General features: G+C 49.5%; 1 protein-coding gene across 8 annotated transcripts in view; it reads right to left on the bottom strand.

The window, feature by feature from the left end:
- Window positions 1-24,595, bottom strand: part of TRAF3 (TNF receptor associated factor 3) — a 127,808-nt gene that overhangs the window by 19,419 nt on the left and 83,794 nt on the right. For all 8 annotated transcript variants that reach the window (XM_047861637.1, XM_047861642.1, XM_047861636.1 and 5 more), the window contains 5 exons: window positions 15,299-15,560; window positions 13,194-13,245; window positions 10,022-10,126; window positions 8,988-9,155; window positions 1,912-1,992 (listed from right to left, as the gene is read on the bottom strand). In XM_047861637.1, coding sequence (XP_047717593.1) covers window positions 1,912-1,992; window positions 8,988-9,155; window positions 10,022-10,126; window positions 13,194-13,245; window positions 15,299-15,543 — 651 coding nt within the window. In that variant the 5' untranslated portion in view covers window positions 15,544-15,560. The remainder of the gene's footprint in view (window positions 1-1,911; window positions 1,993-8,987; window positions 9,156-10,021; window positions 10,127-13,193; window positions 13,246-15,298; window positions 15,561-24,595) is intronic.

Raw genomic sequence — 24,595 nt, 5'->3', positions numbered from 1 at the left:
GACAACTTCTTTTATTGAAGAAATTCTCCTCAGGAAAACTCTAGGGGTAGATCTTCTTTATGGAAAACAATTAGACCCTGAGTTAGGGAAGGCGGCGTCTAAGCGCACCGCAGAGCCGGCCCCGGGGAATGTGTCTCCCCACGTGCAGGCACACACACACGTACTCCCAGAGGCGCATGGCCGGGCCCTTCTATGGCTCTCCTCTGTGCGGCAGGATGAAGAGTCCTTGAATCCTTTTCCTTCAGGTCAGTATTTAGGACAGAGAGGAAAGTGCTCTTTTGCCCTGTTGCCACAGCTGCAGAGAAGGGCAAGTGGGGAGCCTACGGGCCAACGTCTGCCAAAGGTCTCTGAGCCTGGGCGGAGTCGTGGTGGTTACAGGCCTGCAGCCTAGCACGCGTGATGTTCCTCTGAGCGCAGGAGGGAAGCTCTGGCCTGCGACTGGAGGGAAGCACCCAAGAGGCAGATGACAGGAGACTGGCACAGAAATGGAGCATGAGACTGGGCATGGTAATGCCAGCTTAAAATTTTCTTTAAATATGCTCCTTCAGTGCCCCAGTACAATCGTGAACCCATCCAGCTACCGCTCCTAGTGGTAAAGCAGGGATGCGTGTGTCTGATGTTGATTTCAGGGCACTGCCATAAATCCAAGGCCGTGCTTTTCCCTGAATTGGCTACCATTGCTCCCAGAGCCTTCGCCATCGTTCTTTACGGGAGCGTCGGATAGAGACAAGAATAATCTACAGACCAAGAGCATCGTTCACCAGAAACCCGAGATAAATGCAGGTTGAAAGATTTTTAAAATAAAAATAACTTAGAGGCAAATGGAGTTAGCTTCTGTCCCTAGAGATAGCCCTGAGTAAAAACTTCAGAAGGAGTAAAAACCCGGGTCACCACTTCAATAGTTCAGACTCTTCATCCATTCACTTTAGCAGAGGGACGTCAGAGTTTCAGAAATCTGTATGCACTTCTGCGCTACTCCTGGAGGCACATCCAGGCCTAGGGACCCCTGTCACCAGGCAAGGCCCTGCCCTTCCCTAGGACGGTCACCTTTTGGGAGGATGCACTGTGGGTGAGATCGGTTCTGGGGCTCCTCCAGGCCACACAGGTCCTCTTGCTCAGTGGGGACGTGAGACACTGACCCTCACCTCCCCAATACCCAGTGGTAAAATTCCAGGCTGTTGAAAAAGGCTGAGGTGAGCAGCCTCCTTTGATCGGAGCGCCTAGGCCTAAGGGGCCTAAGGGGGTGGGGGCCAGGGGGCACAGGTGCACACTGAGCCACGGGAGCCCCAGATGCTTCCAGAACAGCAACCAGAGGGGCTCCAGGTCAGTACTGGATGCAAAAACATCTGCGAATCCCTGGAATTTTTCCATCTGGATACATCCCGATCAAATTAAGGTAACGTAACGTAAGATGTAAAATCTACCCACCCTCAAGAAAGCGTACCAAGGGCACCGGGAGAGGCTGTGCAGGTACCTTCTCACCGGCCCCTGAAATGTGGGCCCCCTTGCTCCTTAGCACCAACCCCATGCAGTATATGTGGCCAAATGGTCCTGGAGTGTCTGTAAAGTCATTTAGTTTGAGATAATCTTACAGTAATTCCTATTTTACAGATTAAAAAATAGCTTCTTCTTTGGGAACCTAAAAAGTTATTACCTTTGCTTGCACTGTAAAGTAATTCCGGCTTCTCAATTCTTAACATTTGGCTCTGAATTTAATCACTTGCAGCTTTTGTTTGCTTGCTTCTGAAATTTCTTACGCCCCAACAAACGGGTTATCATTTTTCTACTACACGTATCAGTATCGTGATCTGTAAAAACTTTGGCTTCAGCTACTGGGAAGAACGGACTCTACGGCACACTGGTCCCGAAGACTTCACCAGCTGCTGAACAGGTCCTCTCCGTGCCGCTTACCTCACTCCTCAGAAGGGTCTGGACACTGCACTTATGGGGGCAGGACACCACCACACAGGGACACTCAGTGTCTTCGTGTTTCTGGAGAGAAAAAAAAAGGTGTCATCAGCTTTGAGACATACAGCCCATCTCCCTTCGGATCCTACCTCCACCTCTGTCACCACAAAGACCCAGAGAACCCTCCGCTCACTGTCCCTGTTTGGTGTCATTCTAACACATTTGGAGGAGTCCTCACGTTCAAAGTTTAAGAGCCCAAAGGTAAGGTGTCTCAGGAGATCTGCTCCACTCTGACAGGTGAGGACAATCTCGGGAGCACAGTCACAAAGCTGCCTCCACGGGGCAACACCTCTCTGTGCCCACACAGCCCTGACACGAGAGCACAGACAGGCTCAGCCCTCGCCGTTGCTCACTCTGCAGCCCAGTGTCCCGCCTCTGCTCACAGATCAGGATGGTTTTCCTTTGGCCTCTCAGTTTGGGATCTGGAAATGATGCTTCTCCAATACTTCCAACAGTGTGAGCCACTGGGTCTTTAAATTACTGCCCTGAAACCTTACCTAGATTATCTTTAATACATGGAAAATATGGACAAATTTTGGTTTAGTCCTTTTCCCCCCCTTAAAGTTTATTTATTTTGAGACAGAGAACGAGAGAGAGAGCACGAGTGGGAGAGGGGCAGAAGAGAGGGAGAGAGCGAATCCCAAGCAGGCTCTGCACTGTCAGTACAGAGCCCGATGTGGGGTGAACTGTGAGATCATGACCTGAGAGGAAACCAAGAGTCGGACACTTAACCTACTGAATGAACCACTCAGGTGCCCCGCTTTAGCCCTTCTTTGGATGGTACAAATTTCAACTTTGGAGAGCTTGGATGATGGCAACCGCTGAACCCATGCCCGAAGCACCTGCTGGGCATCTGATCAGTAGCAAAGTTAGGGCATGGAACCCAAGAGCCCTGGAGAGCACCACCAGACATGTGACGAGAGGCCACCAGAGAGAGACCGATGTAGGCAGAAAACACACGTGACCGCAGGCCACATGACACAACATGTGGGACAGGCTCCTGGGGGCAGCATCACTGAGCAAGAAGGGAGCTTGGGTGCTTGCTGTTTTCCTCTGTGACCCTGGGACACTTCTGATTCTCCTAATCCGGTTTTCCAGATTAGGGCTCCACAGCTGTGCTGCTGCGAAGCTGAATGACGGGGAGGGTGGCAGGGGGCACTAGCCAAGAGCCTCAATCTGACTAGGCAGGCACAGTGTGGAGCTGGGCACCGCACTCAGCTTGCTTCAGAGTGTTTTTAAGTCCGGGGTCTGTGAGCGCACTGTGTGACGGTCTGCAGTGCAGAGAAGGCACCCACCATTCGAGGCTGCTCTGCTCCTGGGCTTGGGAGAGCCCCCAGAGGGCGCAGCCACAGCTGCTCAGAGCTCAACAGAAAGCGCTTGGCTGGGCTGAGCCTGACCAGCAGGCCTCCCATAAGAGGTACCACACGGGGGACACTGGCTTTCCATTTCCCGGCTGTGCGTGGAATCCCCTAGACTTTGTCTTTCAATGGGAAACCCTGGACAAATGGCTCCACCCCCTGCCTCATGTGTAAGTGGGAGGAGCGGCCCTGAATCAGGAGCCTGGAGGGGTCACAGGGCAAACATGCACAGGTGCCATGCCTCCTTCCTGAACTACCCCCTCAATCCCCCTCCATTCCCCAGGCCAGCACACAGGTAATCAGCACTGCGGCAAGGGGAGGTTGGGTGGGGAGCCGGGGCAGGGGGTGGGGAGGGAAGGGTGGGAGGCGAGGCTGGGGCCAGACCCATCTGTATCCTCAAATGTGTGTCTCTGCAGATCCATGGAAGGGTATCTGAACAACAGACTTCCAGAAGTAGGCTTGGGTATTAGAGGGTACAGACAGGCATTTTAAATGAATCTTGACAGACATTGCCAAACCACCCTCCAATAACCCTGCACAAACCCACTCCTGTCGATAGAACACACACTCCTACACCCTTGTCAATTCTAGCAAACTTTTCAATCTCTGACCACCTGACAGGTGGAAAAGGCCAGGAGTGTAATTTGCAATTTTTTTACATAAAAAAAAATTTTTTTTTTGAGAGTGTGTGTGCATGCGCGTGTGTGCACGCAAGTCGGGGAGGGGACAGAAGGAGGGAGGGAGAGAGAGAATCTCCAGTGGGCTCCACACCCAGTGCTGAGCCTGACTCGGGGCTCGATCTCACAACCGTGAGATCATGACCTGAGCTGAAATCACGAGTCTGATGCTTAACTGACTGGGCCACCCCAGGTGCCCCTGCAATTATTTAATAATGTGTGGTTAAGTGTATTTTTCATATTTATTAATCATTTCTATTTCCTGTGAATTGCCTTTTCATGGTTTTTGCCCAATGTAGTGGATTGAATAGTGAGCCCCCCAATTCATGTCTCTCCAGAACCTCAGAATATGACCTTATTTGGAAATAGGGTCTTTGTGGCTATAATCAGTTACGATGGAGCCCCTGAATGCAACCCTGGGAGCCCTTATGAGTGGAGGGGCCACACCCAGAAGAAGGTATCTGAGTAGGGAAAAGGTCCCTCCTGGGGCTCTCGGAGGGAGCAGGGCCCTGACAACAGCCTGCTTTTGGATTTCGGGCATCCAGAACTGTGACAGAATAAACTTCTGTTGTTCTAAGCCACCAACTTTGTGGTACTTTCTTACGCCGGCCCCAGGAAAATAATACGCCCAGTGAAAAACCTGATAACCTACTGACACATAAGAATTCTCTCCACACTAGTGAATTAGTCTGGTCTATGAAATTACACGTAACCCACGTGCAAGGCATAAGGCATAACTACACAGTAGACACCCACCCAGGACAAGCAGGGAACCAATGACTTCCCATTGACCTGTGTGCCCTTCTCCAACTCTCCCCACTTTCCTCCAGGGAGGAACGCCTGAACCCCAAATCAGAATTTTGTGTTTCTGCTTCCTTTGCTTAAAAAAAAATTTCATTGCACATATATGTGGGCCAAACAAAATACGGTTTTGCTTCGATTGCTTTTGAATTTTATTAAAACGGAACTCTACCCTATGGGTCCTCTGAGAGCCAGCACAGCATTCTGCCTCTCAGGCTCGTGCCCGTGTCACACGAGCTCCAGGCCCACCTGCACTGTTGTCTGGTAACGCCGTCCTACGATTTCCCCGCTCCGTCCCAGTCTGCCAGCTCCACACAACTGATGCGCCCTTCTCCAGCTGACGGACGCCTGGGGCCGTTTCCAGATTTCTCTGCTCGGTTAGTGTGGCCCTATCTCCTGGTGTGTACGTGTGACAGCTTCTCTCACACAGCTGGGGGAGGGACTGCTAATTAGCGGAGTACATGCACGGTCCACCTAATAAAACACTGCCAAGTGGTTTTCCACAGTGGCTGTACCTGGACATATTCCCATTACAATACATACATCCTTCCCACAAAATGAGATCTTTAGAATTCTGACTTCCCACAAATTAACAAAACTGTTTCAAGAGACCGTATTCGGGGGCACCTGGGTGGCTCAGTCAGTTACGCATCCGACTTCAGCTCAGGTCATGATCTCACAGTTCATGAATTCGAGCCCTGCACCGGGCTCACTACTGTCAGCCCAGAGCCTGCTTCAGATCCTCTGTCCCCCTCTCTTTCTGCCCCTTCCCCACTTGCGCTCTCTCAAATAAATAAATAAAATGAAAAAATAAAAAACAAGTAGAAGTAAATAAAATAAAGAGACCATATTTAACAATTCCTAGACAAAATGTGGAAGGGATTCTCTCCTGGCACTTTAACTTGTGCTGATCGATGGATTAAAACAAAAAACAAACAAACAAAAAACTTGGGGCGCCTGGGTGGCTCAGTCAGTTAAGCATCCAACTTCAGCTCAGGTCATGATCTCACAGTTCCTGAGTTCAGGCCCCACGTGGGGCTCTGTGCTGACAGCTCAGAGCCTGGAGCCTGCTTCGGATTCCGTGTCTCCCTCTCTGTCTGCCCCTCCCCCACTCATGCTAGTGCTCTCTCTCTCTCTCTCTCTCTCTCAAAAATAAACAAACATTACAAAAAATAAATTAATTAAAAAAACTTGAAAACAGCTGATATAATGTCAATACCATGGTTTACACGTAGGAAAGAAATTCTATGAACTGCAGTGGCCCAGGGTTTTGGTTCCGTCAGTGTGTATTTCATCAACGTTTGATGTATGTGACATACTTGATAAAACACAGGAAATGTGGGAGTGTCAGGACGACCTGGGGCTGCAGACATGCCGAAGTCAGAAGGCTGCTGTTTCTGAAAATAAACTTGCGGCAGGAGAGGACCAAACAAAGCGTGCTCCTAGCCGCAAAATGAGACCCGGGAGTCAAATCCCAGCACTGACAGGACAGGAGGCCCAGGGCAGGTCCAGGGCAAGTCCCCTCCCGGGCATGTAACTGCCCTGCTGGTGTCAGGGGAGAGGTTCACCAAAGTGATCTCAAGCAGGCACGCCCCTCATCTCTATTACAGGTCTTGACGGAAACTGACATGTGCCTCAAGCCACCCTCTCGTGTCTGTTTAAAAACTGTTCTCATGGGGGGCCTGGGTGGCTCTGTCGGTTAAGCATCCGACTTCAGCTCAGGTCATGATCTCACGGTTTGTGGGTTCGAGCCCCGCGTCGGGCTCTGTGCTGACAGCTTGGAGCCTGGAGCCTGCTTCGGATTCTGTGTCTCCCTCTGTCTCTGCCCCTCCGCTGCTCCCTCTCTCTCTCTCTCTCTCTCTCAGAAATAGATAAACATTAAAAAATAAATATATTTTTAAAAAGGTCTCTTTACAGCCTCCTCTGTAATTCAGAGTCAGTTACTTATATAGTGTTTAACCGACACTACAATTCTTTCTCAAATGAAAATTAATTCCTGGGTTCTATTCTGCAAATAAAGATAACTGATTTTTGCAAGAAGCAAAGTATAACTGGGGCGCCTGGGTGGCGCAGTCGGTTAGGTGTCCGACTTCAGCCAGGTCACGATCTTGCGGTCCAGGAGTTCGAGCCCCGCGTCAGGCTCTGGGCTGATGGCTCAGAGCCTGGAGCCTGTTTCCGATTCTGTGTCTCCCTCTCTCTCTGCCCCTCCCCCTTTCATGCTCTGTCTCTCTCTGTCCCACAAATAAATAAACGTTGAAAAAAAATTTAAAAAAAAAGAAGCAAAGTATAACTTTGGTAGCAACCTAGCAACACATGTAAGTCTGGAGTAGTGCTCATTAGGCATATGTCTCGGTCACTTGAATCTAGTTACTGAAGGAATTATTCAATTAGAATGAACACTATTCCCATTTTCCACAGTTCTGAAAAGTCCTTAATAACTAGAAATGTCTACAGAAATCATACAGGAAAAAGATTTCACAAGAGAAGAAAGTCGCAGGTGTCAGAAAGCTATACAAAGTAAGGTAAATTATAAAGATTATGAATTAGGGTACGTCTCATTTCCTACAGAAAAACAAACTTTTCCTAAAGTTTGGTCAATAAATGTTCCACAATATCCACCGGGAGCCAACAGTGGCCCCCACACCCCGGCCACACGTCTCTGGTCCTCTCCTGCCTGCTGGTCCCATCAGTCAGGGTGCTCCCAGCAACCTCTCCCCTCCCCCGCCTCTCAGTAACGTCTGCCCTTCCTGCCGCCCCCACACTCTCCGGCTCCCTCTGCCTCTGGAGCACCAGTCTCCTGACCCTTCCACACTGGCCACTCCTTTGCTAGACGCCTCCCCCCTCAGCAGCCTTCATAAGCCTTCACGTGCCCCAGGCCTCTGTCCTCGGACCCTGGCTCTCCTCCTTGCCGGCCCCAGTGCCAAAGCTACAAGGACCACCTCATCAAGCCGCACCTGCAGCCCAGACCAACTCCCCGACCCCCCCTCCCGAGCCTGTTTCGCTCTACTGCGCCCCCCTCCGTAGACACTTCAGTTGCTCCAGCTGCTCTAGTTACAAACGCTGGGTGCCATACTTCACGTTCTCCACAGTCAAGCCACCAGCTAATCCCTCCGCCTCTACCTTCCAAACGTGCCCCTGTGCACCGGCTCCTCCCTCCTTCCTCCTGCGCAGGCCAATACCGTGCCTTGCCTGCATGTTTTCCTCTCACCCTACGTCTACCTGGGACACCTGCCAGAGCGCTGCCTGTAACGGGGAACTCTGACATCACCCCCTTGCTCACGGCTGCCCGCTGCCTGCCCCCACCCTCTCCTCTGCACTGTGCCTCTGCCCCGGGCCTGGGAGCCATACGGGCCTCTCGCGGTTCCCGAAACCCGCCTGCCAGGCCAGTTCCCTCTGCCCAGGGCACTCTCCCCGCACCGGCCACTGACGGCCTCGGGGACGCCAGCCCTCATCAGCCCTCTTCCCATGATGCTAGTGTGTTGTTCTTCACAGTACAAGCTGCTACCACACAGTATGTCTGCGTGTTAATCACCTCTTCCCACTGGAAGGTGAACCTTATCACCGAACCCCCGGCTCCCAGAACGGTGCCCAGCACGCAGCAGGCGTGCAGTGAATATTTGTTCAAGAAATGGACAAACATTTGAGGGTTACTGTACCACTGACTGTTTTCAAAGTCTGTCCTCTGCTCCCAACATCTCTTTCTAATTTACAGATAAGGGATCTGATTTCTGCCACATGCACAACACAGACCTGTGCCAAAATAATCGAGGTATGAAAAATGTTAAATCTGCATCTCTCTCCAAGACAGACAGCTGCACTTCAATACCGCAGGATGAATTACCCTAGCGAAGTGGTGACTATGTTCCAGAGCTGCTTAAAAGATGAGGCAATCCCAGAAGATTTTGAGGACATTTCCTGGGACAAAAGAAAATTTCTACCTTTTTTGATAATCAGTCTTCATTTTTTTGGCATCCCAAGGGATAGTCAATCAAAGCAATGGGGAAATGTTAATTACACAAATCAAAATGGGCAAAAACAAACAAAGCTTGACTGTGACTTAAAGTCAGATGAAAACTCCTGTCTTCTCTCTTTGTTCCTCTTAGAATAGTCGTTTCGAACGCTATTCTGTGACAAATTACACCTGGACTGAGCAGCAGGCAGGGGAGACAGGAGGGCCGGGCACCTGCAGCGTGATCATCGGGACCTGACTTTTGCAGTGGCTGCACGTGGCCTCCCGGTACTTGCAGGCCTTTTCCACGTGGTCACGCAGGTCTCTTCTCAACACTTTCTCTTTGCAGTCAGCGCGGACACACGACAGCTCTTCAAACTGGCAATCATTCTTTAAATGCACCTGTAAAACAAACGCTTCGAAATTCTTAATTGGCATAGAAATTTGATCGGAAATGCCAGATTCCAGCCTCTACGCAGCTAACTCCTCCAGAAATGTTTCCATCCGCCACCAGACCAGGTTTCACAGAGAAGGGTGGCAAACATACTGGGAGACGATGAATTTCATATTCTATTTAGCGATTACTCAAACTATACTGCTTTTCAAAGGAGCAAGCCGACTCTCCTCCCTGGGCAAATGAATGGTTATCTGCTAAGGACTTTGTTTTATTCCAATTCAAATATCCTGGGGCGCCTGGGTGGCTCAGTCAGTTAAGTGTCTCACTCTGGTTCAGAGCATGATCTCACGGTTTGTGAGTTCGAGCCCCACGTCAGGCTCTGTGCTGTCAGCATGGGACCTGCCTCAGATCCTCTGTCCCCCTCATTCTCTGCCTCTCCCCCACACTTGCGCGTGTGCACACGCTGTCTCTCTCTCAAATATAAATAAACATTTTTTTAAAAAGTCCAATTCAAATATCTTCCAGGGTAAAATATGATGCTAATCAAAAGACGTAAGATGTTGAGTTTCATGATTTAAAAAAAAAAAAAAGAGAGAGAGAGAAAGTTTTAATGAGCCTTCCAAAATTAAAATATCAGTTCAGATTTCTTTGCATTCTAAATAGGCTGGGGGTGTTTAAAAACCAGTTGGCAATTCTGCCAACGTCATAAAAATAACACTCGGTACCCAAGCGGCTTGGGCCGCCTTCATGTCTGGTTGTGTTTTGGACATCAACGTAAACGTGGTCTTTCCGGTGCACACCAGCCTGCACGCTTGGGAAGCGCCTTCTCACAGTAGGCCCGACCCTGACCCCCACCGCCCCAGGGACTTACCAGCAGGTGTCCCAGGGTCAACTGCTCCGTGCAGCCCCCGCCCTCGTTCCTGCAGTAGATCTGAAGAGCCAGAATCTCTCTCTTGCAGCAATTATCCTTAAACACCTGAAATGGAATGATGGTTGTCTTAGAGGATTAATGTTTCTTCATCTCCACATGCTGCCACTTCAGACAAGGCAAGACCACTTTAAAAAAACCACCAGAGCATCTCTTAAGTGGACCTCAGGAAGCATTAAGGACTATCTTAATTTCTAATTTCTAAAGTAGAATGAAGGAGCTGTCCCCACTAAGAGACACAATTTAAATAATACAACCTCAACTACCTTCTTTTATTAGATAAGCCAAAAGAAAACAAGTTCCACTGAATAATTAAAGATCACTTTGGAGCATCCAAACATTTTGAATGGACTCTGATGTAACTTCAACTTCAACTGCCCTGGGGGCACACCAGGACTGGGTTCATATTTGACTCTGGAGACTTCCAGGAGTCAACTCTGTGGGGGACAGCTACGGGTGTGGGTGGCAGGACCCACTACGACTCAGGCCTTTTCAGATCTCTTGCTAAAGAAACACCAAAATTGGGGCGCCTGGGTGGCTCAGTCGGTTAAGTGTCTGACTTCGGGTCAGGTCATGATCTCACAGTTCATGAGTTCAAGCCCCGCGTCGGGCTCTGTGCTGACAGCTCGGAGCCTGGAGCCTGCTTCGGATTCTGTGTCTCCCTCTCTCTCTGACTCCCCCGTTCATGCTCTGTCTCTCTCTGTCTCAAAAATAAACAAAACAGGGGCGCCTGGGTGGCGCAGTTGGTTAAGTGTCTGACTTCAGCCAGGTCACGATCTCACGGTCCGTGAGTTTGAGCCCCGCGTCGGGCTCTGGGCTGATGGCTCAGAGCCTGGAGCCTGTTTCTGATTCTGTGTCTCCCTCTCTCTCTGCCCCTCCCCCGTTCATGCTCTGTCTCTCTCTGTCCCAAAAATAAATAAACGTTGAAAAAAAAAAAAAAACAAAACATTTAAAAAAATTAAAAAAAAAAAAGAAACAGCAAAACTACTGTAAAAGATCACACTCTGCGGATGGTTTAGAAAACATTTGTTTTGGTTCTTTCTCCTAAGGCTATGTCGCTCATAACTCATTTTTCACCAAAAAGGGGGCAGCATTAGCCAGCCACTGAAACAAACTCTTTTAAATAAATACTGCAAAGATGGAAGTTAATCCAGTAATGAAAATGTTTCCCCCTTTTAAAAAATTTTTAATATTTATTTATTTTTGAGAGAGAGAGAGAGAGAGAGAGAGAGAGAGAGGGAGGGAGGAGGGAGGGAGGGAGAGAGAGACAACCATAGCATGAGCAGGGGAGGAGCACAGGCACAGGGAGACACAGAATCTGAAGAGGCTCCAGGTTCTGAGCTGTTAGCACAGAGCCCCATGTGGGGCCTGAACTCACGAACCATGAGATCATGACCTGAGCTGAAGTTGGGTGCTTAACTGACTGAGCCACCCAGGTGCCCCGAAAATGTTTCCCTTTGAAAATGAAACCTTCCTTCAATTTTACTTTTCCTTTAGAGAATAAGCATCCTCCCTCCTTCTAGTAACAGAGTCTATACCATCTTAGTCTTCAGACATTTCTAAGAAACTCCTCTATACGTTACTGTTCTAGAACAGTAAACAAAACAAGGATCTTAACATGCCTTTCTCAACTCCACAGGCAAAGAAATAGAATCAACAGCTGCTATGAGTTAAAAATAAAGTAATTTGGAGTCAAATCTAATCCTTTATAAACATGACTTTTTAAAAAACACACTAAAGTCACCAAACGGGTATTTTTAGCCAGTAAGAAATAAGTTTCTTTTTTGTGGCATTAAGTTCCCTAAGTCATTTGAGTTCAACATTACAGATAACAAACATAGGTTGGAAACATCAAAACAGTGAAAGGACAGAATCTTAGGGCTGAGCTTATTTACTGTCACTGTCCCAGGGTACGAATGTGGAGCCTGAGGCCGCACCGTGACCGCAGAGGCCGATCCCGGGCTCCAGACCCCACACTCCCATGAGGACCCAAGTCATCAGTCGGCATCATTTAAGATGCTCCAACAAAACCAGATCAATGCCACTGAAAACTAGGGCTAGTAACTCTGAACAATGAAACAGACAAGTCTGCTGTTTGAACCTCTTCTCTCAATCACCCAGGTCCAATCCATGTTCACAAGTTAGTGACCCTGCAAGGATAAGGGGTAGAGTTGAGGGACGTGTTTTCCTAACAGCCCCCTCCCTTTTGCTGACTGCAATCTGGAGCAGCCAGTAATCGCTGAGGAACACAAGGTACGTGCACATTTTGCCCGTTCTGTCTCTCAACTGTCCAGGGACTTATGCTGGGGGCCCTAGCTCTGGATCCCCACGTCACTGCACTCACCTGGGCCGCCCTGACGACAAACCCAATATGTAAAGTGCTCTGGGCAGGAAAACCCCAGAGCAAGAATTTTACTGTGCAATTTAATGACCGACATTTAAAAAATTGGTAGGTTCATCAATCAAAATATCAGTACCACACATTTTTACTGATATTTTAAGTACTTTAAGAATGAGTCGTTTCAAACCAAAAGTGTGCCTAGCAGGGTCTGACAATGCGTAGATGACCAGAGGCGCTGTGGTGGGGATCCGAGCCCCAGGAGGGAAGCTGGTGGGAGGCCCCCGCTCAGTCCTCTGAGAGCGTGCACTGAGATCGAGAGCTTTCGCTGGCACACCTAATCACGTGGGGAGGGCAGGGCTGAAATCCTGCATCCGTCTAAGGACTTGGAGATAACGCGCAGGGGACAGGCAGACAGCAAGTCCCGCGGAGCCCCGAGACCTGCGCTCTAGGAGCCGAAGCCCAGCTGTCTGGGGCAAAGGCCCGAGAAGTGCATCTCTGTGTTTCACTTATACCTCCCGGAGTCTCAGGAGGTGGTGCCACTACCATCACAGGTGAGGAGACAGGTTCAGAGGGTGAAGCACCTGGCCGAGGTCACCCGGCTGAGCAGCCGCTGTGTGTGTCCAGTGCCCATGTGACACAGTTCCTGCCTGGCTCCTGCAGCACCGTCCTGACACCCCGAGATACGGTCAGCGTGCCCGGAGCCCTGGATGCAAACTATACGCACAGTACTACGTGAGCAGTTGACACGAGAATTTCTTAAGCCCCCAAGGATACCTTATCTTTGATGATGCCTTCTTGACACGCGGTACATTTTGGGCTGGAGGAGCTGAGGGGAGAACACACAGCAAAGACATTAGACAGAGCGCAAGTCCTGTTCTCACGTGCAGCATTACGGCCAAGCATGCTGTGCGGAGTTCAGACCGGCGGCCAGAGCTCCGGGATGCCATGCTCTACTGGCTTCAAGTATCAAGCCACAGAAGAAAAGGGCTAAATTTTTTTGACGGTGATTTTTCATAAGGAAGTTTTTAAGCAGAACAGCTTAGATCAGTCCCACTTGGAAAGCCCCTTTCAATTAAAAGTGAAATTTTATTTCAGAAACCAAAACTAGCTCTCCGTGGAGGAGCTCTTCCGTGTGAGCATCCACAGCTTATTGGGAGGGCCTACCAACAGTCTTGCTTTATGAAAACGGCCAGTACTTTCTCCATATGTTATTTTCCTTCACGATACACTGAAAAGCCAATGCAATTCTTCAGTTAACAGTGCGAGAATCTGAAACTGACCCTGTGTATGAAAACCGTTCATCCACTACATCATTCTTGTCCCCAAACGCAGGACACGAGCCACTGCTCCCCCGCTGCCCATTTTTGGACTTGATTCTAACTGCATCTTGTGTCTGGAAACCACCTCCTAGATATAAAAAATAAAACTAAGTCTGACCCTCTTTACGTCCACGGCCCCTGCCCGAGACAGGGAGTCAGCGGAGGCTTTGGGAAGGAGGGGGCGGGGTTGACAAGTATGTACCGGGGCCGTGGGCAGAGTGGGGAGGTTCCACAAGCCTGGAAAGCCAGGCAGGAAAACTGAGTGTTGATGGGAGACTTAATGTGTTTTTAAGTAAAAGGTCATTCATGTAGACTATACTAATATGAAGCTTGTGCTAAATTGCTTTAATCATATGAATCTTTTTATATCCATAGACCCAGAGCTGAGTAGCATCCGGATAGGATCCCTTGACACCTGCAAAAACATGGAGCAGGACGAGAGCCAGGAGCAGAAAAAGGAGGGACACCAGAAGAGGAACAGCCCTCTGGATGCTCTGCCCCAGGAGCCCCTGCCCCCCACGGCCAGCAGCCCTCCCCCCTGGCCCGGAGCTGCAGTCCAGGTGTCTGCCTTAAGAGAAATCAGGTGCTCTGAGTCTACGCTGCCATCACTAAGCTGGACTCAAGAGCCGTTTTCCCCACAAGCAGGGGAAGCGGAGTTCACCGTCCACAGTATGTAGATAAGACCACAGCCGGAAGTGCCCAGGAGGAGGAGGACAGGGAGGGAGGCTGCCTGCTGTGTGATTCTCAAGGGCCCTGCCCTCAATGGTGAATCAGGAAGAGAGAAGTGGGCAGACTTCCCAGGCCCCTGTGCCCTGGCAGTGGAGACCAAGTCTGAGAGCATCCTGCCATAACCCCCAGTGCCCGGCACGATGACCAGAAAATACCGGGGGATGAACCAAAATGCTTTCTCGGACAAAGTTATTTGTGCTGTAGAACTCCAGCCCGCCTCCCCAGATTCCCTGAGTGATTCTAAAATGGCACCAACATTGACAAGGGCTTCCAAGGGCTCATGCGTGCTTTGCTTACACTTGCTGGGTGAGTGTGGGCACACTGGGTTCCTAGCTAGGTTCCCGTCCTGCTGGCCCCGTCCTCAGTCTCTGCCCCCCACCCCGAGCACCTGCACTTTGAGGGCTCCTTCGGCCTTTGCTGATGGGCGTGTCTCCTGTATGGAGCCGTGAGCTTCTAGAGCAAAAATCAGCAACACAGGTGGGGGGCGGGGGGGCATCAGGGCACCAGGGCCAGCGTGGTGAGTGCCATGAGGAAGGTGGCAGGTGCGGGAGTGACTGCTGAGAGGTGCTTGTGGGGAGAGGAGACAGCAGTCTGGGGGACGGGGCTGGGTGGTCCAGGCCGCGCGTCACAGAAGCCTTGGAAAACCCAAGCACGACGTCCTCTTGGCTTTCCCTGGATGATCACGGGCCGGGCTCTGAGAATTTTATTTGGGTTTCTTCAGAGCTTTTAACCTTTACAGAGTTTACTGTTTAGGGAAGTGAAGAAGGGGGCGGGGGAGAGACCGGAGAAGCCCAAGACGCGGCGAGGGCCGACGCGGGCAGCAGGACCCACCTCAGCAGGGCGGCCATGCAGGTCTCACAGAACCGGTGTCCGCACTCCGTCTGCTTCGGGTTACACAGCACCAGGCGGCACTTCTCGCACTTGTACTTGTCCTCCACGGTCTTTACAAACCTTTCCTTGTAACCTCCTTGCTCGGGGACGAACACGGACGTCCCGGCGCCGCGGTCAGGGTGCAGCTTCAGCGGCGGGTTCGTCTGCAGGGTGCCGGGGGATTCCATCTTTTTACTTGGCTCCATGTCAGGAAGGAGAGATTCTGCGGAAAAGCAGCAGCACTTAGTAAAACATGTCACGTCGTCCTGCGCACGAAGCAAGAAACGTGGCTTTGGAAACGGGGAAGTGCCTGAGAGCCGAGGGGGCTTCTCCAGGTCACCGACCTCACAGGGACCCTCCCGACTCGAATGTGTGACGGGAACGAGCTTGAGCAAGCGTGCCTCTCTCCTTCCCACTCCACCCACCGTTACTGTTAACGTGACCGTCCAAAAAGCTTCTGAAGGCATCGGTTGTGTCTCTAAAGGTTCTCTGAAATACAGGTAGCACTTTGCTGTGCTGTAACTTAAACGTGTAGGTGTCAGTCCGACATCCTGGCCAAAGCAACGGCCATCCCCAGCCAATTTTACTTCTTGGTTAGCCTCACTGCCGAGGACAGTCCCCGGGGCGTGACTCAGGCGTGGCCTGCCATCGCCGTGGAGCCTGTGCTGGGAACAGCGCCGCCCCTCCAGCAGCAGCAGGTACTGTCCGCCTCCTCGTGCCGCTCTTCCCCCCGAGCAGACCCCACAGACCCCACGAGGCACCCACAATGCTCCGATCCGGGCGCACCGTGACCGGCACCTGCTTTCCACCAGCCCGGCCCACCTCACCAGCCCTGCGCCAACACGGCCCCCCGCTGCACACGCCGGAGCTTCAGGGTTGCACCCCCTGTGGATATGCAGGCCTTCCGTGCTTGGGGGCGGAGCTGGCAGAGGGGACATGGGGACTGAACGGGTATCCAGTGCCTGTCTGGACACGCTCTCCTAGCGCACAAGGTGGCAAGTGTGGTGGGTTCCCACCTGCAAGTTCCCGTCAATGGGCAAAAGAAGCACTTCCTGGATATGAGCCACCAAGACCCCTGCGTGCGTGGACCCGCCAGCTGAAGCGCATGGCAGCACGTCCGGCCAACCTGCGGAGCAATTTCCTTAAGACTCACCAGGTCGGGGCACCTGGTGGCTCAGTCAGTTAAGCAAGCATCCGACTCTGGAGTTTTGGCTCAGGTCATGATCTCACAGTTCATGGGATCAAGCCCTGAGTCAGCGCAGAGCCTGCTTGGGATTCTCCCTCTCCCTCTCCCTCTCTCTCTCTCTTCCAGCTCATGCTCTCTCCCTCTCAAAATAAATAAACCTTTTAAAAACCCAAAAAAACCTCACCAGATCTCTCAAAAGGACACCGTGTTCTTGCTCGATCCATTTATTTCTGCTATTTACAAAAATAAGGGCCAAATTCCTTCTACTTACAAGGCCCCGGGGTCTGTCCCCCATCGCCTTCCCCTCTCTCCTTAGTGCCAGGCCGCCACGAGCCAGTGTGGGGGCCCCCAGTGCACCCTGGGTTTTCTGGAACGAGCCCTCACGCTGGGCCGCAGGGTGCGGGTGGGGAGCCCACTCCCCGGAGCCTTGTTCTGCCTCACGTGGGGCCAGAAGAATGAACGTTTCACAACCCGGGACATATGCAATGCCAGCAGCCTAACATCTGACCGACAAATGAATCAGTGTTCTAGCCACACTCGGGCTAGTTTTAATAAAATAGAACATCACTGTGGTGAAGTGTGGGAGCCTCCTGTGAAATCCATCTATTTATGAAAACAACAACAACAAAGATTTTAAAACGACCTCAAAAGGCCAGCAGCCCTTTGTTCACGAATTTGTTGATCAGAATCCTGTTCATGAAGACGCTAAGCGGGAGGTGCCTGGGGCTCGCTCTGCCCGTCAGAGACAATGGTTGTCCAGGAGCCGATCCGCTGCCACCTGCGACGGCTGGTGACCTCTCCCACTCCCCACCTCAGGCCCTTGCTTCTGCAGATGCTCTAGGTTGACCCCCGCCCCCATTCCCGCGGACCGCACCTCCCCACCTTCTCCAGGGGGCTCAGCTCCGCCAACCCCACTCGCCCGACCCCTCTTGCCCTGTCTGTACTTTCTCCACGGCACTTCCCACCTTCCGACACCGCATGCTCATCGCTTACAGTGTCTCTCCTGCGGCAGAGCCTGAGCTCCCCGGACACACGGGGTTTGTTGACGCAAAACGCCAGGTACCTAGAAGAATGTCTGATGGGCAGAAGGCACCCGGTACACATCTGCTGAGCTAATCACGGAGGGAAAGGTGAGGTGTGAGCCATTAGTACCAAGCTGTGTTTCTATGACAACCGACTCTTCCAGGAAAAGAAAACTCCTCAGCTTTTGGATACGGTCTTGGAGATTCTAGCCTTGAAAACTCCTTCTTGGCTTATAAACAATTTGTGACTTTGGTATCTTAGCCAATAGTGCTTAGGAAGCTATGTGTTCAATAAACAGTCTGTAATGAGAAATACTTGATTCTTTAAAGGTGAATTTCCTATTTCGAGCCTGAGAGACAATTCACTTTGGATCAAACTAATGATAAATGATGTCCATTTACCTACAACATGTCATAGTCTGTATAAGCAAGTATACAGTTTGGGATCTTTGGTTTTTGTAGGCCATCAAAGAGAAGTGAACAGATATGCAGAACGTATCCCAGGCACATCAAAGAAAACATCACAGCAGCCCTGTCCCGAAGGGCAGAGGCCAGCCCACAGCCGGCAGGCCTGTCGGGACTCACCTGTAACGCAGGGTGTCGGCGTGGGCATCTCTGTCTGCAATGGGCCACTGTGGGCCTCTGACAATCCTACCCAGCATCCCTGCATCTCGTCCCATGCATGCCCCGTTCCTGATCTAGGTTGCGAGCTGGAGAATGAGCCTTTGGGAAGGAGGGAAAGATGCCCCGCAGTGCTTACACTGCAGGAGCCAGAGACCTCCTGTGCCTTATATTCATAAGGGAAGAAAAAGAAGCATAAGACAATGGTCTAAACGTGTAATGTCCACAATAGGCAAATCCACTGAGACAGAAAACAGATTCATGACTGCCAGCGCTGAGGGAGGGGGAGCATGTACTGATGGGCACGGGGTTTTCTGCTGGGGTAACGGAGGTGTTCAGGAACCGGACGGTGGGGATGGGTGCACAGCTCTGTGAATACACAACAATCCACTGAACCAGACACTTTATTCTTTTTTTAAATGTTTTAACGTTTATTTGAGAGAAAGAGAGAGAGAGAGAGTGAGCGAGCAGGGGAGGGGTGGGGAGGGAGAGAGAGAGACAGAAAGAATCCCAAGCAGGCTCTGCGCTGTCAGCACAGAGCCCAATGCGTGCGGGGCTCAAACTCATGAACCGTGAGATCATGGCCTGAGCCAAAACCAAGGCTCAGATGCTCGACTGGCTGGGCCATCCAGGCGCCCCTGAACCAGACGTATGAGGGAGCACTGTGAGATTTTCATTTATACCGTAACAGTACATGCCCTCAGAGAAGACAGCAAGCAACCAATACAGGGGAGTGAAGTGTGAAAAGCAAGTACCAGACCCCCTGACCTCAACGACCCAGAGGCAGACACTCCCTTCTGGGGTTCTGGGAGGGCGTACAGACATCCGGGAACGGCAAATGCACATAAAGAAAACTTGCCTTTCTTTTTCCCTCCACACAAACTGTGTTGCACATGCAAGTTGATCAACAGCTTCCTTTCGAAAGCAGCGCTGCGTTCTGACCGTTTTTCCCCATCAGCATATACAGATCTACATCACTACCCTGAAGGGCTGCGTACAGCAGTCCACTGGACGCTTCACCATAGTTTATACAACCACTTCTACTAATGGACAGTTAGGCTGGTGCTGGTGCTTTGCGATTGTGAGCAATCTGCAGTGAACATTCTTGAACACCTATCTTCGCACGTTTAGGAAAGCTTACAGCGACAGAACTGCCGGGTCAGAGGTGATGGGTATCTCACAGGACCGTAATCACGCCAAACACTTGTAAAAGGTTGCACATTACAGATTCCCTCCAATATTCACTAAACTAGTAAACAGATATCATTTCAGAGAACCACAGCCCATTTCACTCAAATGCTGACGCTTCCCACTTTACTCTGGCCTCAGCAGTGTTTTCTGGAGAGTGCTGCTGGCCACACAGTTGTACAAACTCCAGGGCTCCCAGCCTGCGAATGCCGGGGGGCACACCCACTGCCTTTCTACGTGGTAGGAACACCTTTCTCCAGGAGCGACTCTGCAAAGGCTGGCCAAATTAACCACATTTTATTTCATAAACACAACATACCCACAACAGCTCTGTTCCTCACACGTCAAGGACACAGGGATGAGATCGTCCCTGCCCTTAGAGAGTTTTCAGGGAGTCACAAGGATGTGGGCACTCCAGGGTCAACAAACAGCGGACATGAAGAAACACCACCCAGGAGTTACAAAGGGCTGCAGATCTTCAAAAGAGAAAGATATCACCTCGGTTCTGGGGAGATCTGGGCTTCATGAATTGGACTGGTGGCATCATTTCAATTCCAACAGAAGAGAACAAGAAGGAGCAGCAGGAGACACAGCACAGGCAGGTGGTCACGGAGGGGAACCTGGTGTTAGGGGCTCTGGGGAGGAGCCAGCCAGGCAGGACATCTGGCACTGAGTGGCCTGGGTGGTAAGGCTGGCCGGTGTCCTTCGCTGCGGTGGATCCTTGGGCACAGCATTTATCCTCAGGGCCCCACGTCTTCTCTTCACCTGAAAAGCAGACACTACCCCTAACTGTCATAGTACTATCAGGAGTCACTGTAATACTGTATGTCACATCCGTCTGCATACAGAGAAGACACGTCCTCCCGCCAACAGCGGTCAGGGGGTCTGACAAGGATTGGGCTGTTTTCCTCATCTTACTTAGATAGCCCCCAAGCCTGGTTTAAAAAGCCCCTTCTCAGCAGTTAGACAAGGAGAGAGAGAGAGAGAGAAGAGAAGAGAAGAGAAAGGAAAAGCAGAGAAAAGAAAAGGAAAGAAAAGGAAAAGAAAGAAAGAAAAGGCATCCAGATTGGAAAGGAAGAAGAAACACTATTTCTGTTTTCAGAGGACATAACCTTATACATACAACTCACTTAGGGAATCAACTAAAAATGAGTTAAACTAATAAACTTATTTAGCAAAGCTGCAGAATAAAAGATCAATATATAAAAGTCCATTTTATTTTTTTTATTTTTAAAGTTTATTTTGAGAGAGAGAGAGCGAGTGAGCGTGCATGGGAGGGGGAGACAGAGAGGAAGAGGGAGAGAATCCCAAGCAGGCTCGCACTATCAGCATGTAGCCTGACGTGTAACTCAAACTCACAAACCATGAGATGACATCCTGAGCTGAAATCAAGAGACAGATGCTTAACCGACTGAGCCACCCAGGTGCCCCTCATATTCCTATGCACTGCAGTGAACAATCCAAAAATGAAGTTAAGAAAACAGTCCATTCATAATAGCATCAAAAAGAATAAAATATTCAGGGACAAATGTCAACTGAAGGAGGGCAAGATACCTATACTGAAAATTACAAAACACTTTTGAAAGACAGCAAAGATCTGAATAAATGGGAAGGCATCCCATGTTCATGGGCTGAAGTCTCCACACTGCTGAGACAGTGACACTAGTCAAACTGATCAAATGTGTCCCAACCTCTATTAAAATCCTAGCTGGCTCTTTTAGAAGAAATGAATAAGCTGAACCTAAAAATCAGATGGAAATTCAAGGGAGCCAGAATAGACAAAACAATTTCGACAAAGGACAGAGCTTGAAGATGCACGCTTCTATGTTTCAAAACTTACTACAAATTATTCAGGACACTATGGAATCGGCACTAGACATACATATCGATGAGAGAGTGCTGAAAGTTCAGAAACAAACCCTCATGTTTGGGGGCAACTGATTTCTGACACGAGTGCCAGGCCTTTCAACGGGGCACTCAGTGCCAGCGACCTCACTACTGCTACCGGACAAGGATGGCCTCCTCCTGGGCATTCTCTTTCTGGCTCTTGAGGGCTGCACTGGCAGTTACCACCCCAGAGCTGCTTAGACATCCACCTCCCTCTCTCCCAGGTGAGCCACTTGGCACAGCTCTGGCACACAAAGTACTGTTGAAGGGAGGGTAGTGGGTGGTGGGTGGGTTCTAAGACCTCCCTGGCTGGTATCCTTCCTGCCTTTCAAATAAATGTATTAGATGATATTTGACACATAAAAAAAAAAAGATTATATGTGGGGGTGCTTAGCTGGCTCAGTGGGTAGAGCATGCAACTCTTAATCTCAGGGTTGTGAGTTCGAGCCCTATGTTGGGCATAGAGCCTACTTAAAAAAGTTTTTTAAGAAGACTGTGTGCAATACACATGCAAGGCAAGAATACAACAACAACAACAACAACAACAACAACAACAAAACAGACTTCCCGAATCCACCGCCTACTTCAGTCACCACCTACCCATGTGCTCCTTCCTCAGCCATCCTTCTGACTCTCTCCAGAAGTAAATGTCAGCCTCAACTTTCTATCTATAATCCTCTTGCTATCATATATATTCTTCTTCTTTTTTAAAAAAAATATTTATTTCTTTTTGAGGTAGAGAGAGAGCAAGCACAAGCAGGGGAGGGGTAGAGAGAAAGGGAGAGACAGAATCTGAAGCAGGCTGCAGGCTCCAGGTTCCAAGCTGTCAGTGCAGAGCTCAAACTCACTAAGTGTGAGATCGTGACCTGAGCCAAAGTCAGACACTCAACCGACTGAGCCACCCAGGTAGGTACCCTTCTTCTTAAACAATATACTTTCTCCTGTTTTTAATTGCACAGAGTGATACCATACCATATGTAGTCTTCTGCCATCAGCACTGTCAGTTTTTGCCCTTGTCTGCTCTGTGCAGGAGTTATGCTTCATTCATTTTCATGGCTGTATAATATTCTACAACTGACATATCCATTTTTATATCACAGTTGCCAGTCTTTGCTATCATGAGAAATGTGCTCTGAATATTCTGGCACATCTGTTATGGAACCCTGCGTAAGTTTCTCTAGGGTACGTGCTCTAGATCATCAGGGGATCGGAGGTTAGCCTGTGGGTTAAATCTAGCCAGTAGGCTGTTTTTGTTAGGTTACTGTTACTATTGCCTACTTCCTTGAGCCAAGAATGCATTTCAGATTTTTAAAGAGTTGAACAAATGAAACCTAAAGATCCACAAAGCCTAGAATACTTACCAACTTGCCCTTCGCAGAAAGAGCCTGCCAATCCCTCTCCTGGACTGGGCACCTAGAACGCAGAGGAACTGCTGATTTGCAGGTTGTATTCGTGGCCAGTTTACAAGCGAGGGCCCAACTGCTCTCCAAAGCAAAGCAGTTTAAACACTTCTATTAATCCACATCCTCACCAACTCTGGGAATCAGACCTCTTAGGTTCTGCCAACCTAGCAGGTATAATGGTCTCTTTTCTTTAACGATTAAAAAGGTTTAGCATCTTTCATACATTCGTGGGCCACTTATGTTTTTCCTTCTGTGAAATGCTTGATTGTGTCTCTGCCATTTTTTAATTGGGCCACTATCCTTTTTAGTACTGATGTGTGGGGATTATTCACATATTCCGACTAGTAATCCTTTGTTAGTTATATATACATGTCTTTCCCCAGTTTGTGGATGGCTTTAATGTTATTTATATCTTTCAATGAAGAGAAGTTCTTAATTTTAATGTATTCAAATTTGCCCATATCTTGGCCTTTTAAAAATATTCAGATTATCTCATAGGTGATGCTGATGAAAAAGGCACTACAGTATATTTTAAACTGAAAGAGAAAACAGCTTCAACTCTATTATAAAGTCATTTTCAAAAGAAGAATATTCTGTTCAAATAAAACTAGCAAATAAGCCAGTAGGTCAAACACACTCACAACTGCTCAAGGGAAAGTTTTCCTAAACAAGAGTTTATTCAAGTCAGAAATGACACGAACCCCGAGCAGGGCCCAGTGGGGAGGCCCATGACCTTCTGTATCAATGAGATGGCCAATGGGGGCCTTAGCTGGCCCAAAGCAAGCAGGAGCACGACACCTCAACAGGTGCCAGGACTGGTGGACGGATGAACAGTCTCAGGTTTACTCATGATCCCAAACTCTGCTAGCCATCAATTGTCACTATGAAAAGTCAGTTCTGATTTAAAGTGTGAGAATCACCTGACCACTTTCTAAAACAACTAGGACAATAGGGACGATGCCTTTAAGTCTTTAAATAAGACAAATACCCACCTATTATGTCCCAAGGAAAAGGGAGTTTGGATTTAGGAAAATCACCACTGGAGGCAGTTTTTCACAATCAATTCAGAGGTGGAGGGAGAATAATGAGCATTCCTAAAATTGGACAGTAATGTGATCACCTTGAGACCCCACACAAAGTCATGCAGATGGAGAAACCACTGAGGTGAATCTGCTTCAGTCCCTTCAAGCTATGTACGGGGGGGGGGGGGGGTGGGGGGGGTGGGTTAGACACTACCTGATCACCAACGGAAACAAAAGTTGCCAATAGCAACATGGGAGGGTACCATTTTTACCAGAATGCCCTCTAACCAACAGGCACAAAACAAATAATAAAAACAATTTATCTTTGGGGCGCCTGGGTGGCTCGAATGAGCATCCGACTTCAGCTCAGGTCATGATCTCATGGTTCATGAGTTCAAGCCCCACGTAGGGCTCTGTGCTGACAGCATGGAGCCTGGAGCCTGCTTCAGATTCTGTGTCCCCCTCTCTCTCTGCCCCTCCCCTGATCTCACTCTGTCTCTCTCTCCTCAAGAATAAACATTAGCAAAATTTAAAAAAATAATAATTTAGCTTTTATCTTGCTTACCTCCATAAGGCATCTTAAATCCTTTCTGAATCAGGTGTGGTGTACATAAATTTGGCAAACTCAAAGTTGGTCACAATGTTAAAAACAAAACAGTGAGCAATGTCAGTGAAAACAGCTGAGTAAGAAACTCCAAAAATCCATCCTTCAATAAAAGAAAAAAACTGGCAAAATCCGTCAAGGACAACTGTTTGGAACCTTAGAAACTAACCAAAAGCTTGTAACAATCAGAGGAACACTTAAGCATGAGAAACCAGCTGAATCTTGGTAAGAACAGTGAGCTCACTGGCATTTTTTTCCTCTCCTGAATCCATGTGCCAGGACAGTGGCCTGGATTCTAACAGCCTGCAATTGCTGGTCAGATATC

The sequence above is a fragment of the Prionailurus viverrinus genome, chromosome B3, assembly GCF_022837055.1.
Source record: "Prionailurus viverrinus isolate Anna chromosome B3, UM_Priviv_1.0, whole genome shotgun sequence".
NCBI classification, from domain to species: domain Eukaryota; kingdom Metazoa; phylum Chordata; class Mammalia; order Carnivora; family Felidae; genus Prionailurus; species Prionailurus viverrinus.
Note: the sequence above shows the minus strand (reverse complement) of the source record. Positions and strands in the feature narration are given on the sequence as shown.